The sequence below is a fragment of the Micromys minutus genome (genome assembly GCF_963924665.1).
Source record: "Micromys minutus genome assembly, chromosome: 18".
NCBI classification, from domain to species: domain Eukaryota; kingdom Metazoa; phylum Chordata; class Mammalia; order Rodentia; family Muridae; genus Micromys; species Micromys minutus.
Window position 1 is genome coordinate 3,073,773 of NC_137953.1, and position 17,946 is coordinate 3,091,718.

At 39.6% G+C, this 17,946-nt stretch overlaps 1 protein-coding gene across 1 annotated transcript in view; it reads left to right on the forward strand.

The window, feature by feature from the left end:
- Positions 1-17,946, forward strand: part of EXOC6B (exocyst complex component 6B) — a 409,205-nt gene that overhangs the window by 222,957 nt on the left and 168,302 nt on the right. The window contains exons 17-18 of the mRNA XM_080931804.1: positions 1,084-1,218; positions 13,625-13,804. Coding sequence (XP_080787930.1) covers positions 1,084-1,218; positions 13,625-13,804 — 315 coding nt within the window. The remainder of the gene's footprint in view (positions 1-1,083; positions 1,219-13,624; positions 13,805-17,946) is intronic.

A 17,946-nucleotide genomic window follows, 5' to 3' on the forward strand; every position in this document is an offset into this window, starting at 1 on the left:
TGATGTCAATACCAATAAGTTGCTCTTGCTCCAGTCAGTTACCTTCCACCTAACCTGGCAAGAAATACTCTTTTACCTCAGTGGGTCACGGACAAAAGGTGTGGGGTGGGCAGGAGCTTCTTGGAAGGAAGGGCTCCAGTTAAAGGAGATGGTGGGATTGAAGGGGAGAAAATTCCTATGATATGTTATATAATTGTGTGAAATTCAAATAATATAATAAAATTTTTAGAAGAAAGATTTGATTCAGATGATTTTTATGTCAGTGTGAATTTTGTCCTGTAAAAGAGAAACAGGATTTCAATCATTTCCTCATCACTGAGCCGTACCTGTAGCTCTGGAATGAGACCCTTTTTAAGGATCTTTTGTATAAGAAGAGGGAAACTCTAATAATAACAAAGTATTTAATGTTCACTGTGACTTTCTCGCTTAGAAGTTATTATGTACATTTTGTATCTGAGCAAACAGACTGATAATATTAGAGAAGCTTTTGTCTAGGTCAAGGATTTTGTTTTCTCTGCCTTCCATGGTCAATTGTTTATTTATTCTAGGATCTAAGGGAGTCTGTTGGCCTTTCACATTCAAGACTCTCATGTCTGTGTTCCTCGGGCATAATTCTAGAGCATGTGCTGCCTTTTCAGCTGTGCTCTCTGGTTTAGCGAATGTTGATTCCTTTGATTCATTTGGCAACTATGTTTCTTTTGTAGAGCCCATGAATAAGACTAGTAGCTTTGTTTTTATTTTGTTTTGTTTTGTTGTTTGTTTTTGTTTCTTAGGTAGGCTTTGTCTGTGTAGCCCTGGATATCCTGGTACTGTGTCTTTATACCAGGCTAGACTCCAACTCACAGATCCACCTGCCTCTGCTTCCCGAGTGCTGGCTCAAAAGCGTTTGCCACCACCACATGAGTTTTGCCTTTTTTAAAATAAATGAAACATTTACAAGTGTCACTTTAAATGGGGAAATAGATGTTCCCGGAGGTTTGGGGTGTTTTCTTGGAGCAACCTGCTGACAGCTCCAGTACCTTCTGAGCCATCATCCATGAGTGAACACCCGAATGAGCATCGCATGTGCTTACTGTTTTGTAGCTGGTCCAGATTATCATCAATACAACACACTTGGAGAAGTCCTGTAAATACCTGGAGGAATTCATCACCAATATCACTAATGTCCTTCCAGAGACGGTCCATACCACCAAGCTTTATGGCACCACAACTTTCAAGGTAAGACCAGGTCCACACAGAGGGGATGCCCATTGGCACAGTGCCGTCTGGGCCATCTCACCAGTAGCTTTACTTCCACCGAATGATGTTTATGACATGCCTTTGAGAGTAAGCAATGGTTTCATTTGGTCTCCATTTAAATACCAGTGTGAAATTTGAGTGTTTAAAACAACCCCAAGATGACAACTGCATTATCAGGATAGCGTGGTTACAGCTGACATGAATGTCAACTGTAATGTTTATTTGGTAACTCTTCTTTCCAGGTCTTAAGTTTTAGTGACAAACCCTTACCACCAATAGTTAGCTGTTTTCTAATTATAAGCCTATAGCACTATTTTTCTCTGCCAGAGAAAATGACATCTTTGTAGAACAAAGTAAAGATTAGTGGTAGATAAGTTTCTGGATCATAAATACCCAATCTTAGAAGAATCTCATGTGTCTTAATAAAACCCTGTATATTAATTACCATGTGAAAAATTTTATGGATATTAATCAGAAAAATGTTACAGTTTTGAGCAAAAAAGAGTGAATTTGATATATAAATGAATGTAGGTAGAGACCAGGCTGGTTGTGCAGCTCTGACTTGTCTGGAATTCTGTGTAGAACAGGCTGGCTTCACACTAGGAGATTCTGCCTGCCTCCCCCTTTTCAGTAGCTGGGGTTAAGGGACAGCTCCACACACAAGGCATGGTTTCAGTTTTGTTATTATGTGATTGCTGTAGTTTCAGAACATGTTCTACGACAGTCAAAAATCCAAAATGTTGACCATTAGGCACACAGGTAGAGTTTCAACTATGACTTATGTCCCCCATTGATCCCCTTTTCCCGCCCGTTATCCTTTCTGTTTGTTGGTACCATCTCTCAAAATAGCCACCAAAGAAGAAATCACACTTGATCTGTTTGGTGATTACAGTGTATGAGAGAACTGTTTGCTATTGTGAGAAGTATGTGCGGTGTTGAACATGACCCGTGCCTTCCATCTTCATGACAGTGAGCGAGGCCTTCCCTAGCATGCTTCACATCACCAGTAAGACGCCTGAAGGTTCTTCCCCGTTCCTGCTGCCTATGCCATTCTTTCCCATTGCTTATGTCTGATCATAGCAGCCATGATATCCATGGGCAGCCAGTGCACAGACATCCTCCCAGAGACTGAGGCCCTGGCTGTATTAGAACAGCACATCAACAATGTAAATGACGGTGTTGTTACACTGTATCACTTAGGAATATGGCAAGATCGTAACTGTACAACTTCAGTGTGAGCACTCGTCTTTTATCCTGAATAGTTTCAAACTGCTTTTGGTTGAATTTAGACCTAAGGAAAGTAGAGACTCAGAACACTGATGACTTAATACTGATGCATTCTTAGTGAAGACTCCGTTAATAAAGACGCCTCCAGAAGGAGTATGAAAGTGTGGCAAGAGCTCTCAGAGCTTCCAAGTGACCGAGGCATTGTAGGAATCAAAAGTCTTTTTAAATGGCAGTATCCTTAGAATGTGAATAATGACTCCATTGGAAAATGTAATTTTCTTTTTGGCTCTACCATAAAAACTAAAATTTGTTCCAAAGAATATACAGGAGCCACTATCATTCAGTGTCAGGCAGAGTAAGGTATTGCTAAATTCCATGATGAGACTCAGTAGACTTTCAGATGGGACTATGCTGACTCTGCTAGCACTCTCTTCTCAGCCTGTCCCATTTGTAAAATTTTAGTGACTTTTTTCCATTAGGTTTTGAACTTTGTTTTATTTTAAGGATTTGTGGTTCTGTGTTGTTCTGAGTTTTAGAAAGAATGTTTTTGTTTTTCAGATAGTGTGGTCACATGCTCTATAATAATAACCCAGGTTATTCTAAAATTCTCTGTGTAGTCCAGGCTTGTCTCAGATGGTAGATAATTTTACCACTTCTCCCTTCTGAATGCTGGGAGTACATATGTGAGCTCCCAGGCCCAGCTTACTCTGGCCTTTAGAATTTGGAGGGGAACAGAGAACAGGTGGAAAGCTTGGGTGCTGAGCTGAGCGGAGTATTGAGGGACATTAAAGGTCATACTTAATATGCAGTGCTTGTGATGGGAAGCAGTGATTCCCCAAAGCACATTGAAAGCATATTTTTACCATGGCTCTTTCAGACAAGCCAACCCAGAATTCAGTGTAAACAAGGCAGCTAGGAAAACTCCATGTTGTGTTTTCCCAAGCTGCTGTTTCCCGAAACCTTTCCCTTGCAGATGGAAACCTTTATACTGAGACATACACGTTCAGGAGGTCTTCAAGGTATTTTCTCACAGAGATCCCTCTTGTTTCTCTGCCCACATGCTTGCCTTTCACAGCTGCTAATGTCCCTCTGTCTTTTTAAAACTAGAGACCAAAGCTACTTACTAATTCACGTCATCATGAGTACTGTTTCTCTATCTACTGTGTGACAGTCTGGCATGTCAGAAAGAGAAAAAGAGTTAACTCAGAGCTTCTTTAAGGGCAGGGACACAGAGACTGGTAGCCTCTGTAAAGAGCTGTGGTGCACTAGTTGACTTCAGTCAGTTGTCTCGCTAGCAGGTTTTCATAAAGCAAGTGTGCATCTGGTAGTCTTATAGACTAAACCAAAATGTCTCTCTTATATAGTAATGAACTTACAGCTGACAGGAAGATTTGCTAGAGCCATGAACTGGGGTGTGGTGCCGGGGTGATGACTTGAGTCATATTCACACGTGGACTCCTTTAGATTTCTGTAGACGTGCGTGCCCAGTAAGGGAGGTAGTCAGGCAGTGGATTGGGAGCGTTCGGGATGGCGAGGTCTGACTAGCAGTGTTGCACCAGTCGCTGGTGAAGAGTGAACAGTGCCTGTGCAGGCCAGTCAGTGTCTGCCCGCAGGACACAATCAGTCCCGTGGCTCTTCCTCTGCAGTTACATACGAAGTTTCTCATCTGGGGCTGTGTGCTCTCCTTTACCTGTGAATGTTGTCACGCCTTGTAATCAGTGAGGAAGGTGGTAGTTAGGTTCGTGGCCATTGAGATTGTCCAGGTGAACAATAATGCTCATGTGAAGTCGTAGACTTAGAAGTAGGCAAATGGTTTGAAGATAGAAATGGCTTCAAAGAAAGTAAACAAAGGCAATTCTAAGATTTTTGAACAAAGTGAACTCTTGAGTGGTAGTAATAGTCACTGAGAAAGAATATCATTTTAAAACTTTTATTAAAATATAATTATATCATTCCCCTCACTTTCCTCCCTCCTGCCTCTCCCATGTGCACCACACCCCAAAATTCATGGCCTCCTCTTTAGCTATTGTTACACATGTACACACACACACACACACACACACACACACACACACACACATCTATATATATACATAAATACTTATGCTGATTTTGTTCAGTGTTGTCTACATGTATGTTTCAAGGGCTGACCCACTTGGTTTTTTAAAAAAAATTTGGATATTCTCTATATTTACATTTCAAAAGTTACACTTTCCCCCCCACTCCCCTCCCTCCTCCTCCTCAACTTGCTTCCATGAAGATGCTCCCTCTCCCAACCACCCTCTCGACCTCAGTGCCTTGGCTGATTTGATGATGTTGTTCTTCCCATGAAGTTGCAAACCCTTTCAGCTCCTTCAGTTCTTTTTCTAGCTCTTTCATTTGGGTCCCTGTGTTCAGTCCGATGTTTAGCTGCAAGCATCCTCCTCTGTATCTATATCACTATCCATATCTGGTTCCTGCCAGTAAACACTACTTGGCATCAGTGATAGTGCTTGGGTTTAGTGGCTGCATATGGGATGGAACAGAAATATAATTTAGCCAGAAAATAGTCAAGTAGTTGAATAAAGTAGACTTTTTACCTTAAAACTAGGTATGTACATAGGTAATCAACTGAAAACTAGGTGTGTACATGGGTAATCAACTGAAAACCAGGTGTGTACATAGGTATTCAACTGAAAATTAGGTGTGTACATGGGTAATCAACTGAAAACTAGGTGTGTACATAGGTAATCAACTGAAAACTAGGTGTGTACATAGGTATTCAACTGAAAACCAGGTGTGTACATAGGTATTCAACTGAAAACCAGGTGTGTACATAGGTAATCAACTGAAAACTAGGTGTGTACATAAGTATTCAACTGAAAACTAGGTGTGTACATAGGTATTCAACTGAAAACTAGGTGTGTACATGGGCAATCAACTGAAAACCAGGTGTGTACATGGGTATTCAACTGAAAACTAGGTGTGTACATAGACATTCAACTGACCACTTAGAAAAACAATCACAACAACAAACTACAACAATCATAAGAGAAAATTTGATTTTGTTTATAATTTGTGTGTGTGTGTGTGTGTGTATGTGTGTGTATGTGTGTGTGTGTATCTGTGTTGGTGTATGTGCATGTGAATGCAGATATCCTCATAGGCCAGAGGAGAGCCCTGGAATCCCTGGATCTGGAGTTAGAGGTGTATCTGACATGGTTTTCAGAATGAACTCTGGTTCTCATGAAAAGTAGCAAGTGCTCCTAACCACTGAGTCATCTCCCCATTGCCAAAAGAGTTTATTTTAGCTAATAGTCTGGGAGGTTTCAGTCCTTAACCCATTGTCCTAAGTTCTTTGAGCTTGTAGCCCGGCACAATATACATGCATACACACAGACATATCACACACACACATATCATACACACATATCACTCACACACACACACACACACACACACACACACACACACACACACACACACAGAGTGCAAGAATTTGAAGAAGTGCCTGCCTGTTCCATGGTAGCTAGAAAGAATATAAAATAATGAAGGAAGGATCTAGGGTCTTCATATCCTTTTTAAAATATATGAATCCAATGAAATAATTTCTTCCCACTAACTTCATCTCCTCTTTACCTTTCCCCAATAGTCCTCAAGATTGAGAACCAGATCTTTAGCATGAGGTTTGGGGAAGATTTGTGTTATGACTGTTCTCTCTTTACCTTGACATAGGGAAGTAGATAATCTGAGTGCTTTGCCTCTGAGAGAAACAGGGTAAATTGATAGCCTGATAATACTGAACACAGCTGGATGAAGGGCTTCCTGGTAAAGTCTGGGAAAAACTCAGGATGGTATCATACCCAGTTTTTATAATGTGTTTCTAGAAAGTTATAGCAGAGAATCCTATCAGTTTTATTTCATGAGGTCCAGTTGTCACAGTCATGAGCAAAAATCTTCATAAACTAGCAAGTGTGTTGTGGCCAAGGCTACTGATTGTAGGTTCACGACTGTGAATCAGCACTCACTCACACGGCAGCCAGTGAAAGTCATATCACACAGTCTCAGAAAGAAGACACATAAGCAGCTAAAGAAAAAGTACTTTATGCTGAATTCTTAACAAACAAAAATCAACACTGAGATGGGGACACTTTTTCCATATTAAAAATATCTATAAAACCCACACAGATATTGACACATTTAATGGTGAGAAGCCAGAGGTTTTCCTGCTAAGATGGTGAATAAGGAAGCAGAGCTGCCCTCCTTCACCACTTCTGTGCAGCATCTACCAGAACAGGACAAGGAGAGCTGTGTGGAAAGGGAAGAAAGAAATAAAACTTTCCAAACAGTACAAGTGACCCTAAACAGTTAATCCTAAGGAATTAACAGAAAAATGAAAAGAACCGATTATACTAAGGTTCTGGGTAGTGGTTAGCATAAAAGCCAGTTCCCTTTCTTCTCGTTTGTAGTGACCAAATAGAGTTGGAAGTTTGAAAAGCAACAGCCATATTCTATTTACATAAATAACTAGAAGTAAAACTACAGTACTTAATTATTAGTGTAGCAAAATCCAACTCATATGATGAAAACTGTAAAACTGACAAACGATACCAAAGATCTAAGTATTTTTCATATTTATGAGTGAGAGGACAATGTTATTCATCTTTTCTTAAATAAGTATTTATTCATACCATCCTGTTTCAAAATCTCACCAAATTATTTTGTGGGTCTTTAATGTAAATTTGGAACACATAGAATGACTTACACAGTGCTATAAAGTACAGTAAGAGGGCTGAGTATTTGAATGAATGCCTTACATTCATTCAAATGAAGGTACAGAAATACAATTTTGGCCAGAAAATAGTCAAGTAATTGAATAAAGTAAGCTTCTTACCTTATAAGTAGGTATGTACATGGGTATTCAACTGATCACTTAGAAAGATAAAGGACAATGTAATAGAGAATGGAGTGGAGTTTTTTTTTTACCAAATGATGCTGGAATCTGAAAACAGCAAAACCAACATGAGACTCAGATGCAGAATTTACATGTATTGTTATCCTTACCTGAAAATGTAAACTCTGAACATAAAGTGCACAGTTCTGCAACTCCTTGCAGATAGCTTAAGACAAAAACATACGTGTCCTTGTATTTGGCATTGGCTCTTTTTCTTACAGTTTTATTTTGATTATTTTTATTTATAAGTGTGTGTGTGTGTGTGTGTGTGTGTGTGTGTGTGTGTGTGTGTGTATGTGTGTGTGTTACTCTGTGAGTGTGTTTACGTGTGAGTGAATGGCACACATATGTATGAGTGCCAGGCTCCCAGTGGGGTTAAAGATGATTATGAGTTGCCCATGTGGATGCTACAAACCAGCTCATGTCCTTTGGAAGACCGGCTCGTACTTCTTTGCAGCCCCATGTTTAATGACTGTTTAGATACAATAAAAGATAAAGTAGGTTTCACTAATAATGGAAACTTTTAAGCTGGATTCACAAGTGCATGCACATAACCCAGCAGCCCAGAAGGCAGTGCCTGTGAGTTTCGGGCCATCTTGGGTTACATAGTGAGTGCGAGACGCTTTCATATTCCTGCCATCTCAAAGTAAGACAAACATAAGAGTACTAAATTTGTGCTCTGAGAAAGACACTGTTTAGAGGAAAAAAGACAGCACACAGACAGAAAGAAAATGTGTGTGAAACATGTTTCATAAGGAGGAACTTGTATCTTAAGTAGAGAAAAATAGGGAAACATAGGCAAGTATAAAAAATTATCGATTAAGTGTGCTGGAACCATGGCTCAGCAGTTAAGAATGCTTGCTCTTCTTGTAGAAGAACTGGGTTTGGTTCTCTTAGAATTCCAGGGGACAGACATCCTCTTCTGGGTTCCACAGTAACGTCTCATTCATGGAGAATAGATATACCTGTAGCCAGACAGATAGATATATAAAATAAATAAATCTTTTAAACACACATTGAAATGAGCAAGTTTGATGAACAATTTCATCACCAAAGAAGATCTTCAGGTGCCAATATTAATCTCAGAAGATATTCTGCATTGTGCCATTAGGAAACTATAAATTTAAATACCGTGAAATACCTGACACACCAAGCCTCCTCAGATTCTGATAATGCCAGCCTGGGTGGTCATTTTGGACTTTTCCAATTTACACAGCTAACAGTCTTGTTGTGAGTTGTAGCTGTAGCACCTGCTTCATATTACTTGACTGTGTTGAAGCTATTGTTGCGACAACACGGAAAAACTTAATGACTGTCACAGGTTTTTTTTTATGGTTGCCAAAACATAGATGCAACCAGGAAATCATGTGACTATGAGAGCAGTGATAGTCTTATCTAATAAAGCAGTATTCAGTGTTGAAAAGGAAAAGACTCTTAATACACAAAAGATGTGCCAAATGAAAGAAGCACATTTAAAGAGCTGCACACTGTGCATTTCCAGTCGGTTGGTATAAAGGAGAAGGTGTGAGGGCATGGTGCTGGCTGCACAGCTGTGATGTGGCCACCGCTGAGAAGGACAGCTGCACTAGTACCTCTCCTGCAGCCGTACCACAGACAAGCAGATCGCTGGCCTTCACCGGGTAGACAGCCTACAGTCAGTGTGAATGCTGGGTTCACATTTTAAAAATGATTGAAGATAAAAGTAACATGCCTGAAACTAATAAAACAAGTAGAAGAAACCAAGGTGGCCCTGTCTTGTGGAGTGGTCTTAGAAGTGACCATAAAATTCCAGGCAACAAACTTGAAGGAGCAAAAGCTGGTACTCCAAACTAAAGATAGTCTTCCTAGCAACACAGAATGTTTTCAGAGGTAAGAGAGGGTCCAAAGCATTGAGAGAACATTGTTCTAGGCCACGTGGTATCAATGAGAAAGGCACCAATACTCAAATTTTGTAAAACATTCAAAACTCTACATGGTAATAAAACTAATGAAACAATTTAAAAATGAGCTAAGGAATTTCATCAAGGCATACAGATGGCTAACAGACATATGACAAAATGCTGAACTTTGCTATCATGAGAGAAAGGGAAATTAAAATACAGTGAAATACCACCTTTGACCTGTTCAAGTATACATTATAAGTAACGAAAACAATGAGATTTTATATATATATATATATATATATATATATATATATATATATATATATGGAAAAGCAATCTGAAAGATCCCTATAAATTAGAAGTAGAAACTCTGTATGATTTAGTAAACCGTGTTGCATTTCCTTGCATCTCTGGTCACCATAGCCAAGATAAGGAGTCAACCCACCATTGATCAGTGGTATGAAAAGTGAAATGTAGTGTGGAAACACCTTTGAATACTGTATATCACCTTATAAAAAAGACATTTCTATGATTTGTAACATCTTGGATAATCCTGGCAGATATTGTGTTAAATGAAATAAATACAGAAAAACAATATTGCATGATCTTAATTCGATATTGAATCTTAATTATTGACTAACGTAAGTAAAGCAGAGCATGGCCACTGAAAACTTTGATAGTGGTTAAGCCATTTTGCTAAAGAGCTCCTTCTATAGTAGGTACCTATAATTAATGAATGTAACCTTCTGGAAGGATCTGTATTAAAATTTTTTACTACAATGATGATACATATTTAAAATAATGCATGCCATTCTGAGCTTCATTTGGGTCTGTCAGTCATGTTACTGCTCTCACTGTGCCCTCTACACTTCCAGCTCACCATGTGGAAGATGACAAATATGTATGATCTTGTCATTTAATAAATTTGAAAGTATTTTTCATGTAAGTCAGTACCATCTTTGGTTATACTATAAACTCAAAATCATGCATACTTTAAGTAAAGAAAAAGTAAAGAAAAGGATAGTAAGTTAAAGACAGATTTAACAGTTGGAAGTTACAGAACTCTGACCATGAAGGAAAGATTCCAATTATGGCTTTTAGATTTTTCCTTGGTCTAAAAAGAACAGGTAAATAGTATGGAAAATTCTAAGTCCATATCTCAGCCTTAGGCTTTCAACATTTCCAGGGTTCAGAGGTGCCCCTGAAGCAATCAAATTGAGGAACCATGAAGTAGGATGCATTTTGTGTAGATCTGTGTTGAAGACAGACTCGGAAAACAAAAAGAGAGAAAGCAATTAAATTCCTCAGAGAAACTGAGAAGATTTGAGACTAGAGTGAATTCAAGCTATGGCTGAGGCATACAATGAAATCTGTGATAGGGAGACTATTAAGGTAGAGTGTTCAGTGGAAATGAAACCAGCTCAGACTGGCGGATGCATATCCGATCTGGTAGCAAGTTGTTTATGGCATTTTTTCAAGTATTAGCATCCTGATTGTTTTGTGCATAATACATTTTCATTTTCCTAGAAAAACAAGTTCAACAATATTACTAAAGAATTTATTTACTACAGTATACTTAAGGGACCCCAAAAATTCTACCAGAGAACTTTTACAGCTGATAAACAACTTCAGCGAAGTGGCTGGATATAAAATTAACTCAAACAAATTAGTAGCCTTCCTCTACTCGAAGGACAAACATTCCGAGAAAGAAATTAGGGAAAATATACCCTTCACAATAGTCACAAACAATATGAAATACCTTGGTGTGAGTCTAACTAAGTAAGTGAAGGACCTGTATGACAAGAACTTCAAACCTCTGAAAAAGGAAATTGAAGAAGACCTCAGAAGATGGAATGATCTCCCATGCTCATGGATTGGAAGGATCAACATTGTAAAAATGGCCATCTTACCAAAAGCAATCTACAGATTCAATGCAATCCCCATCAAAATTCCAACTCAATTCTTCATAGAATTAGAAAGAGCAATTTGCAAATACATCTGGAAAAACAAAAATTCTAGAATATCAAAATTCATTCTCAACAGCAAGAAAACATCTGAGGTAATCACCATCCCTGACCTCAAGCTATATTACAAGGCAATTGTATTAAAAACCGAATGGTACAGAGATAGGCAGGGTGATCAGTGGAACAGAATAAAAGATCCAGAAACGAACCCTCACACATATGGTCGCTTGATTTTTGACAAAGGAGCTGAATACATTCAATTGAAAAAGGACAGCCTCTTTAACAAATGGTGTTGGCTCAACTGGCACTTAGCATGCAGAAGACTGAAAATAGATCCTTTCTTATCTCCTTGTACAAAGCTAAAGTACAAGTGGATCAAAGATCTCCACATTAAACCAGGTACACTGAAATTATTAGAAGAGAAAGTAGGGAAAATCTTAGAACACATAGGCACAGGGCAAATTTTCCTGAACAGAACACCAATGGCTTATACTCTGAGACCAAGGATAAAGAAATGGGACTTAATGAGATTGCAAAGTTTTTGTAAGGCTAAGGACACTGTCAAGAAAACAAAAGGGCAGCCAATAAATAGATTGGGCAAAGATGTTTACCAACCCCTCATCTGATAGAGGTCTAATATCCAATATATACAAAGAACTTAAGACGTTAGACACCAGAGAATCAAACAATCCTACTAAAAAATGGGGTACAGAGCTAAACAAAAAGTTCTCAGTTGAGGAATATCTAATGGCTGAGAAGCACCTAGAGAAATGCTCAACATCATTAGCCATCAGGGAAATGCAAATCAAAACAACACTGAGATTCCACCTCACACCAGTCAGAATGGCTAAGATCAAAAACTCAGATGACAGCAGATGCTGGTGAGGATGCTAAGAAAGAGGAACACTCCTCCACTGTTGGTGGGGTTGTAAGCTGGTACAACCACTCTGGAAATCAGTCTGGCAATTCCTGAGAAAATTAGACATAGTCCTACCTGAAGAGCCAGTTATTCCACTTCTGGACATATACCCCATAGATGCTCCAACATACAATAAGGACACATGCACCACAATGTTCATAGCAGCCCTATTTATAATAGCCAGAAGTTGGAAAGAACCCAGATGTCCTTCAGTAGATCAATGGATACAAAAATTGTGGTATATTTACACAATGGGGTATTACCCAGCTATTAGAAACAATGACTTTATAAAATTCCTAGGAAAATGGATGCATCTAAAGAATATCATCCTGAGTGAGGTAACCCAGTCACAAAAGAACAGACATAATATGCAGTTACTGATAATTGGATACTAACCCCAGAAAGCTCTGAATAACCCACAAACAACTCACAGGCCATATGAAGCTCAAGAAAAACAAAGGCCAAAAAGTGAAAGCTTCAGTCCTTCTTAGGAAATAAAATAAGTGTATAGCACCCTCTTAGAGTGTGGTGCACCTGGACCTTAAATCATTAGTGATTCAAGAGCTAAGAATATAGCCTTGTGGCAATAGTTGGTATTCAAAAATCATTATGTTTAATATGTATACACCAAGGAAATTCTGACTGTTTCCATGTTACGTTCTGTTCTACATGTACTTTATGCTTATGGTAACTAGTAAGATCTCAATGCATACTATCAAACCTCTAAAAGAATTAAGTACTAACAAGATATATTCTTATAATGTTATGCCAAAATGCTTTTAAAAATCTGTACATGTATATCTCCTTTTTAAATAATAAAGTTGTAAGACAAAAAAAGAGACTTTATTAAGGTAGTATGTAAATTAATCTCTTATAAAGGGCAACACAAATGTATGTGAACTGGGAACTGTTTAGTGCTGTTTTGGAATCTTTTAGGATTGTGCAGTACAGAATCTATCTTATGGTACAAGTCTTATGGAGAAAGCATAGAGCTTTGACAGTCCCCAGAGAGAGCACATTAAGTTACAACCTTGGCATGTTTACAAGCAGCTGAAGGAACTGGAGGATGTAGGAAGCTTGGGAATATAGAAGGAGCCTTTCAGGGAATCAAATTCTTAGAGTAAATTTACTTTTTTACAGAAATGAGAAAATAAAAGGAAATAGATTACAGAGTGTGTATGATCAGATTTTTCCTTATTTAGTGAAGAAAAAAAAACCTTTTCTTGCAGATCATTCAACCTTCCCCTCAGAAGGAGAGGTCGGAAACAGTGAACACATGGAAAAAATGATTAGGAAAGATTCCTTTGTGCTTTGTGAAAGAGAAGTGTCCCCGGCAGCTGATGTGGTTCAACTGTGTTACTAAGTGGGCATAGATGTGTGTTGGCTCCATGACATATGTGTTTGTTTTTTCCACCCCAGCCATATAAATGTGTTTTTAAATTTAAGTATGATTTCACAGGATGCTCGACATGCTGCTGAAGAAGAGATATATACAAACTTAAACCAGAAGATTGACCAGTTTCTGCAGCTGGCTGACTACGACTGGACGGCAGGCGAGCTGGACAGCAAAGCGAGCGATTACCTCGTGGACCTCATTGCTTTCCTCCGGAGCACCTTCGCCGTGTTCACACACCTTCCCGTAAGTGAGCCCCGCCTTCACTGTAGCCTTTCCCAAGTTCTCATTAAGACTCAGGTTGCTGGCAACCCCTTCAGTATCCAAGAGCACCTAATAGTCGCACAAACCCTACATGGATTCTGAAGCCTCCCATATCATTTGTTTTCCAAGATTTCTGCAGTTTCTCTACACTCTTAGGTCTTCCTTCAAAGTTCAAGGATGTTAGTGCTGGACGTGACAATACCTTGTAAAGACTATAAAAAGACGTGCCAGTTAACATTTAAAGTCTGTTTCTTTTAGTTTTAGAACAGCTTTTGATTTTTTATGAGTTGAAATCCTTTGATGCACCTCCCTATCTTTTTTATCTAGTTTGTAATTGTTTTCTTGACTATATTAGTCACAATCATTTCAAGTTATGTTTATTAACTTATTATTTATGTATCTACTGATAGATTTGATTTTTAGTAAAATGTTTGTGCTACTTTCTAGTATTTTTTTTTGTTAGTCACTGTATTTAAACTGTATTGATCCTGCTGTCTACTTGTTTGTTCTGTTCCTTACTGGGTAAGTATGTGTGGCTGGATTTGGGCTAATTCTTAGTCACAGGTGCTCGGATTATGGTTGTGACTTTAACCATCCCTGTTGCTAGTTAAGGTACTATAGCACATTGGTTAGATTAGGCCTGTTATTGTCTTTAGCACCAAAGATAACTAGAAATTTCTGCCTTTCAGTCTTCTGCCTTCTTCAGATAGATAACTGAGGAACCGTGTTAGCAGTAGACTGATTGATGTACAGTTAAAAATACTTAAAAACCACAATAAGAACAAAAACCAAAAATCAACTTGTAAGCTTCAGGTCAGGTGTCTGTGTGACACTCCCCAGCCTTTTAGCTTTTCCTATCTTCTGAGTGTTTGTGTACACCTCAAATTCTTACATTGGACCTAATTATGCCTGTGATGGCAGAAAATGGCCCCTGGAGGCGATGGCCATGAGCAGGGGCTTTCATGAGTAAGTCTAGATGGCTTTCTGTTTCTTCTGTCATAATGGAATGCCTCAGGAATAGGTCTTTTCTGAAGCTGCAAATCAGCCCTCACCTGAAACCGAATCTGTTCTGAACAGCATCTTGTATTTCCCCGGTTCCAGTAATGGAAGCAATAACCTTCTGTTGTTTAGGAGCTACCTGTGAATGCTGTCCTTGCTGTTCATAAACTCCCTGCTGTGTGCCATTTTGATAGTGTAACTCAAGTGAATTTAAAAAACAACCTACCAGAGATTCTTACACATTTGTCCTATGCTGAGTTTCTATGTCATAGCCACTGAGACTTTGAAAAATCTCACTGTCTTTCATAGGTTTTGTCATAATCCTTTATTTTCTATCAATTAAGCTTTAGAATTCAACAAATGCTGTAATGGAAAGCTTGGTTCTCAGATCCCTAATTTTAACACCCTGCCCTTTGAAATGAAGAAAAGTTGTCTTAGCTCTATAATAACCCTTCTCTTCCTGGGGCCCTGAGACCTTGCTCTGGCTCTCTGTTTATTGCAGATGCTGGGTTTTGGCCATTGCTGACAAGGACAGCTGGTGACCCTCAGGTCCTGTCTTTTTTATAATGTTACTCTTCTTCTTTGTTCATAGTCTTCTCTCATCTTTAAAGAAAAAAAAGTAGTGTTTGGTTTTGTTTTTTACTTCTCCCAGACATCCTCAGTGGGAGGAATGCATTGCAAAAAATTCTGCTGTTTTATCCCACTTCACTGTAACAACACAAGGCAAATTTATCACAGTAACACAAACATAAAAAAATACATTGGAGTTGGAGAGATGGGCAGACCACATATCTCCAAGATCTGAGGATATACATTACCATTCTAAAACATCCTAGTGAGGATTTACTGGACCAAAGCAAGCTGGCCAAACTTCAGACTCTGGTCTCCATGTCTGAGGTCAAAGTGTTCTTCTTATCCTTGTTGACTACTGTTGGCAGATCTGGCATTCAGCAATCGCAGCTTCATTCTCTTGAGCTGGTTCAACTCCCTGTTAGCAGCTTTCCTCAGCAGGTACCCTGTGGGTCTGACATCTCTAACAACTTAGGGTATCCAAGGGAACATCAGCTTTACAAATTTTTGTTACAGTGTCTGGAATTCACATATGATCTACTGGGCTCCTTCTAGGGTCTTTTGGTTGTATCTCCAGCTCTGCCCTTTGTAGCACTCTAGGGTCTGGTTGACTATACTCCACTGCTGCTGCTGTTCCTGGAGGTTATGCCATGGGATTGGCATCTCCAATCTGCTGGAGTTTTCTCTTGAAACTAGGTTTTAGCAATACCTTCTCATAGTCTCCTTTCATGGTGGCAAGTCTAACCTTCTTTGCATGACCCCTTCAGCTGAACAGTCAACTTCAACTGAGGCCACACCTTTACCATCAGCCTTCTCTGGTTTATCACAATGCCAAGTCTCAACTGCTCTCCATGACCCTTTTATCCCTTCAAAACCAGTACCATCCAGGTAATTATTAAACATTACCAAGTTCAGCTGCAGCACAAGGTAAAACTTTGTCTATTTCTGGAGCACAGCTTCTTTGTGCTCTCAGAAAACACTTCCCAGAAGACTTCACTTCAGTGATGCTGGTTTCTTCTTATTCAACACTAACTTCTTATCTCCAGCTGACCAACATCAGTTGTCCCAGTAACCTCTTCTATTCTTTTCTTTATTTAATTAATTTTTTTACATATTCACTTTACATCCTATTCACTGCCCTCCACCTGCTCACCCTTCCCACAATCCTCCCTCCCCTTTGGGCTCTTAGGTAACCGCACCCCAAACACTTCAGTCTCTGCTGGGCTAGATGCTTCCTCTCCCACTGAGACCAGACAAGGCAGCTCAGCTGGTAGAACACATCCCATGTACAGGCACCAGCTTTGGGACAGGCCCCACTCCAGTTGTTCAGTGTCCACATGAAAGTCCAGCTGCACATCTGCTACACGTGTCCAGGGAGACCCAGGTCCACCCTGTGTGTGTTAATTGGTGATTCAGACTTTGGGAGCCCCAAGTGTCCAGGTTAATTGACTCTGTTCCTCTTCCTATCCCACTTAGGGCCTGCAATCCTTCCTCCTATTCTTCCGAGGTTTCCAAAGCTCCATCCACCCATCGGGGGTGGGTGGCTACATCCACCTGAGTTAGCTCCTGGGTGGAACCTCTTAGAGGACAACATGCTCCTGTCTGCAGGCATAATATAGTGTCATTAATAGTGTTAGGGAGTGGTGCTTGCCCATGGGATGATTCTCAAGTTGGGCCAGTTATTGGTTGGCCTTTGCCCCAGTCTCTGCTCCTTTCCCTGTGCCTGCATTACTTGTAGACAGAATAGATTTGGGGGGACTTTTTGGTTTGAAAGGTTTGTGGGTAGGCTGGTGTCTTTATTGCTCCACTGGGGTCCTGTCTGGATATAGAATGTGGCTTCTTTAGGTTCCATATCCCCAGTATAGTGAGTTACAGCTAAGGTCAATTCCAATGATTAATGGGAGCCTCCCTTTTCCCAGGTTTCTGTCTCATCTTGGACATGCCCCCGCCAACCTTCTCACCCCTGTAAGTTGCAGATTTTCATTCACCCCCATGGCCATCTAGCCATCTCTCTTGTCCTTTTCCATACCCAATCATGTATCCTCTGTTCCCAGCCCCATACCACCTCCCTCTCAGTTCCTTTCCTCCATCTGCCTCTTATGACTATTTTATTCTCCCTTCTACGTGAGATTTAAGCTTCCTTGCTTGGGTCTTCCTTCTTGTTTAGCTTTCATAGGTCTGTGGAGTATAACATGGCACATGCATTTTATGGCTAATATCCACCTGTAAGTGAGTACATGTCCCTTTGGGACTGGCTTATCTCACTAAGGATGATTCTCAACTTCCATCCATTTGCCTGCAAAGTTCATGATGTCTTGGTTTTTAATAGGTGATTAGTATTCCATTGTGTGGATGTACCACATTTTCTTTATCCATTTTTCAGTTGAGGGATAAGTAGGTTGCTTCCAGTTTCTGACTATTACGTATAAAGCTGTTATGAACGTAGTTTAATAAATGTCTTTGTGAGATATTGGAGCATCTTTTGGGGATATGGCCAGGAGATCCATACTTATTACCCTGTACAAAACTCAAGTCCACGTGGATCAAGGACCTCA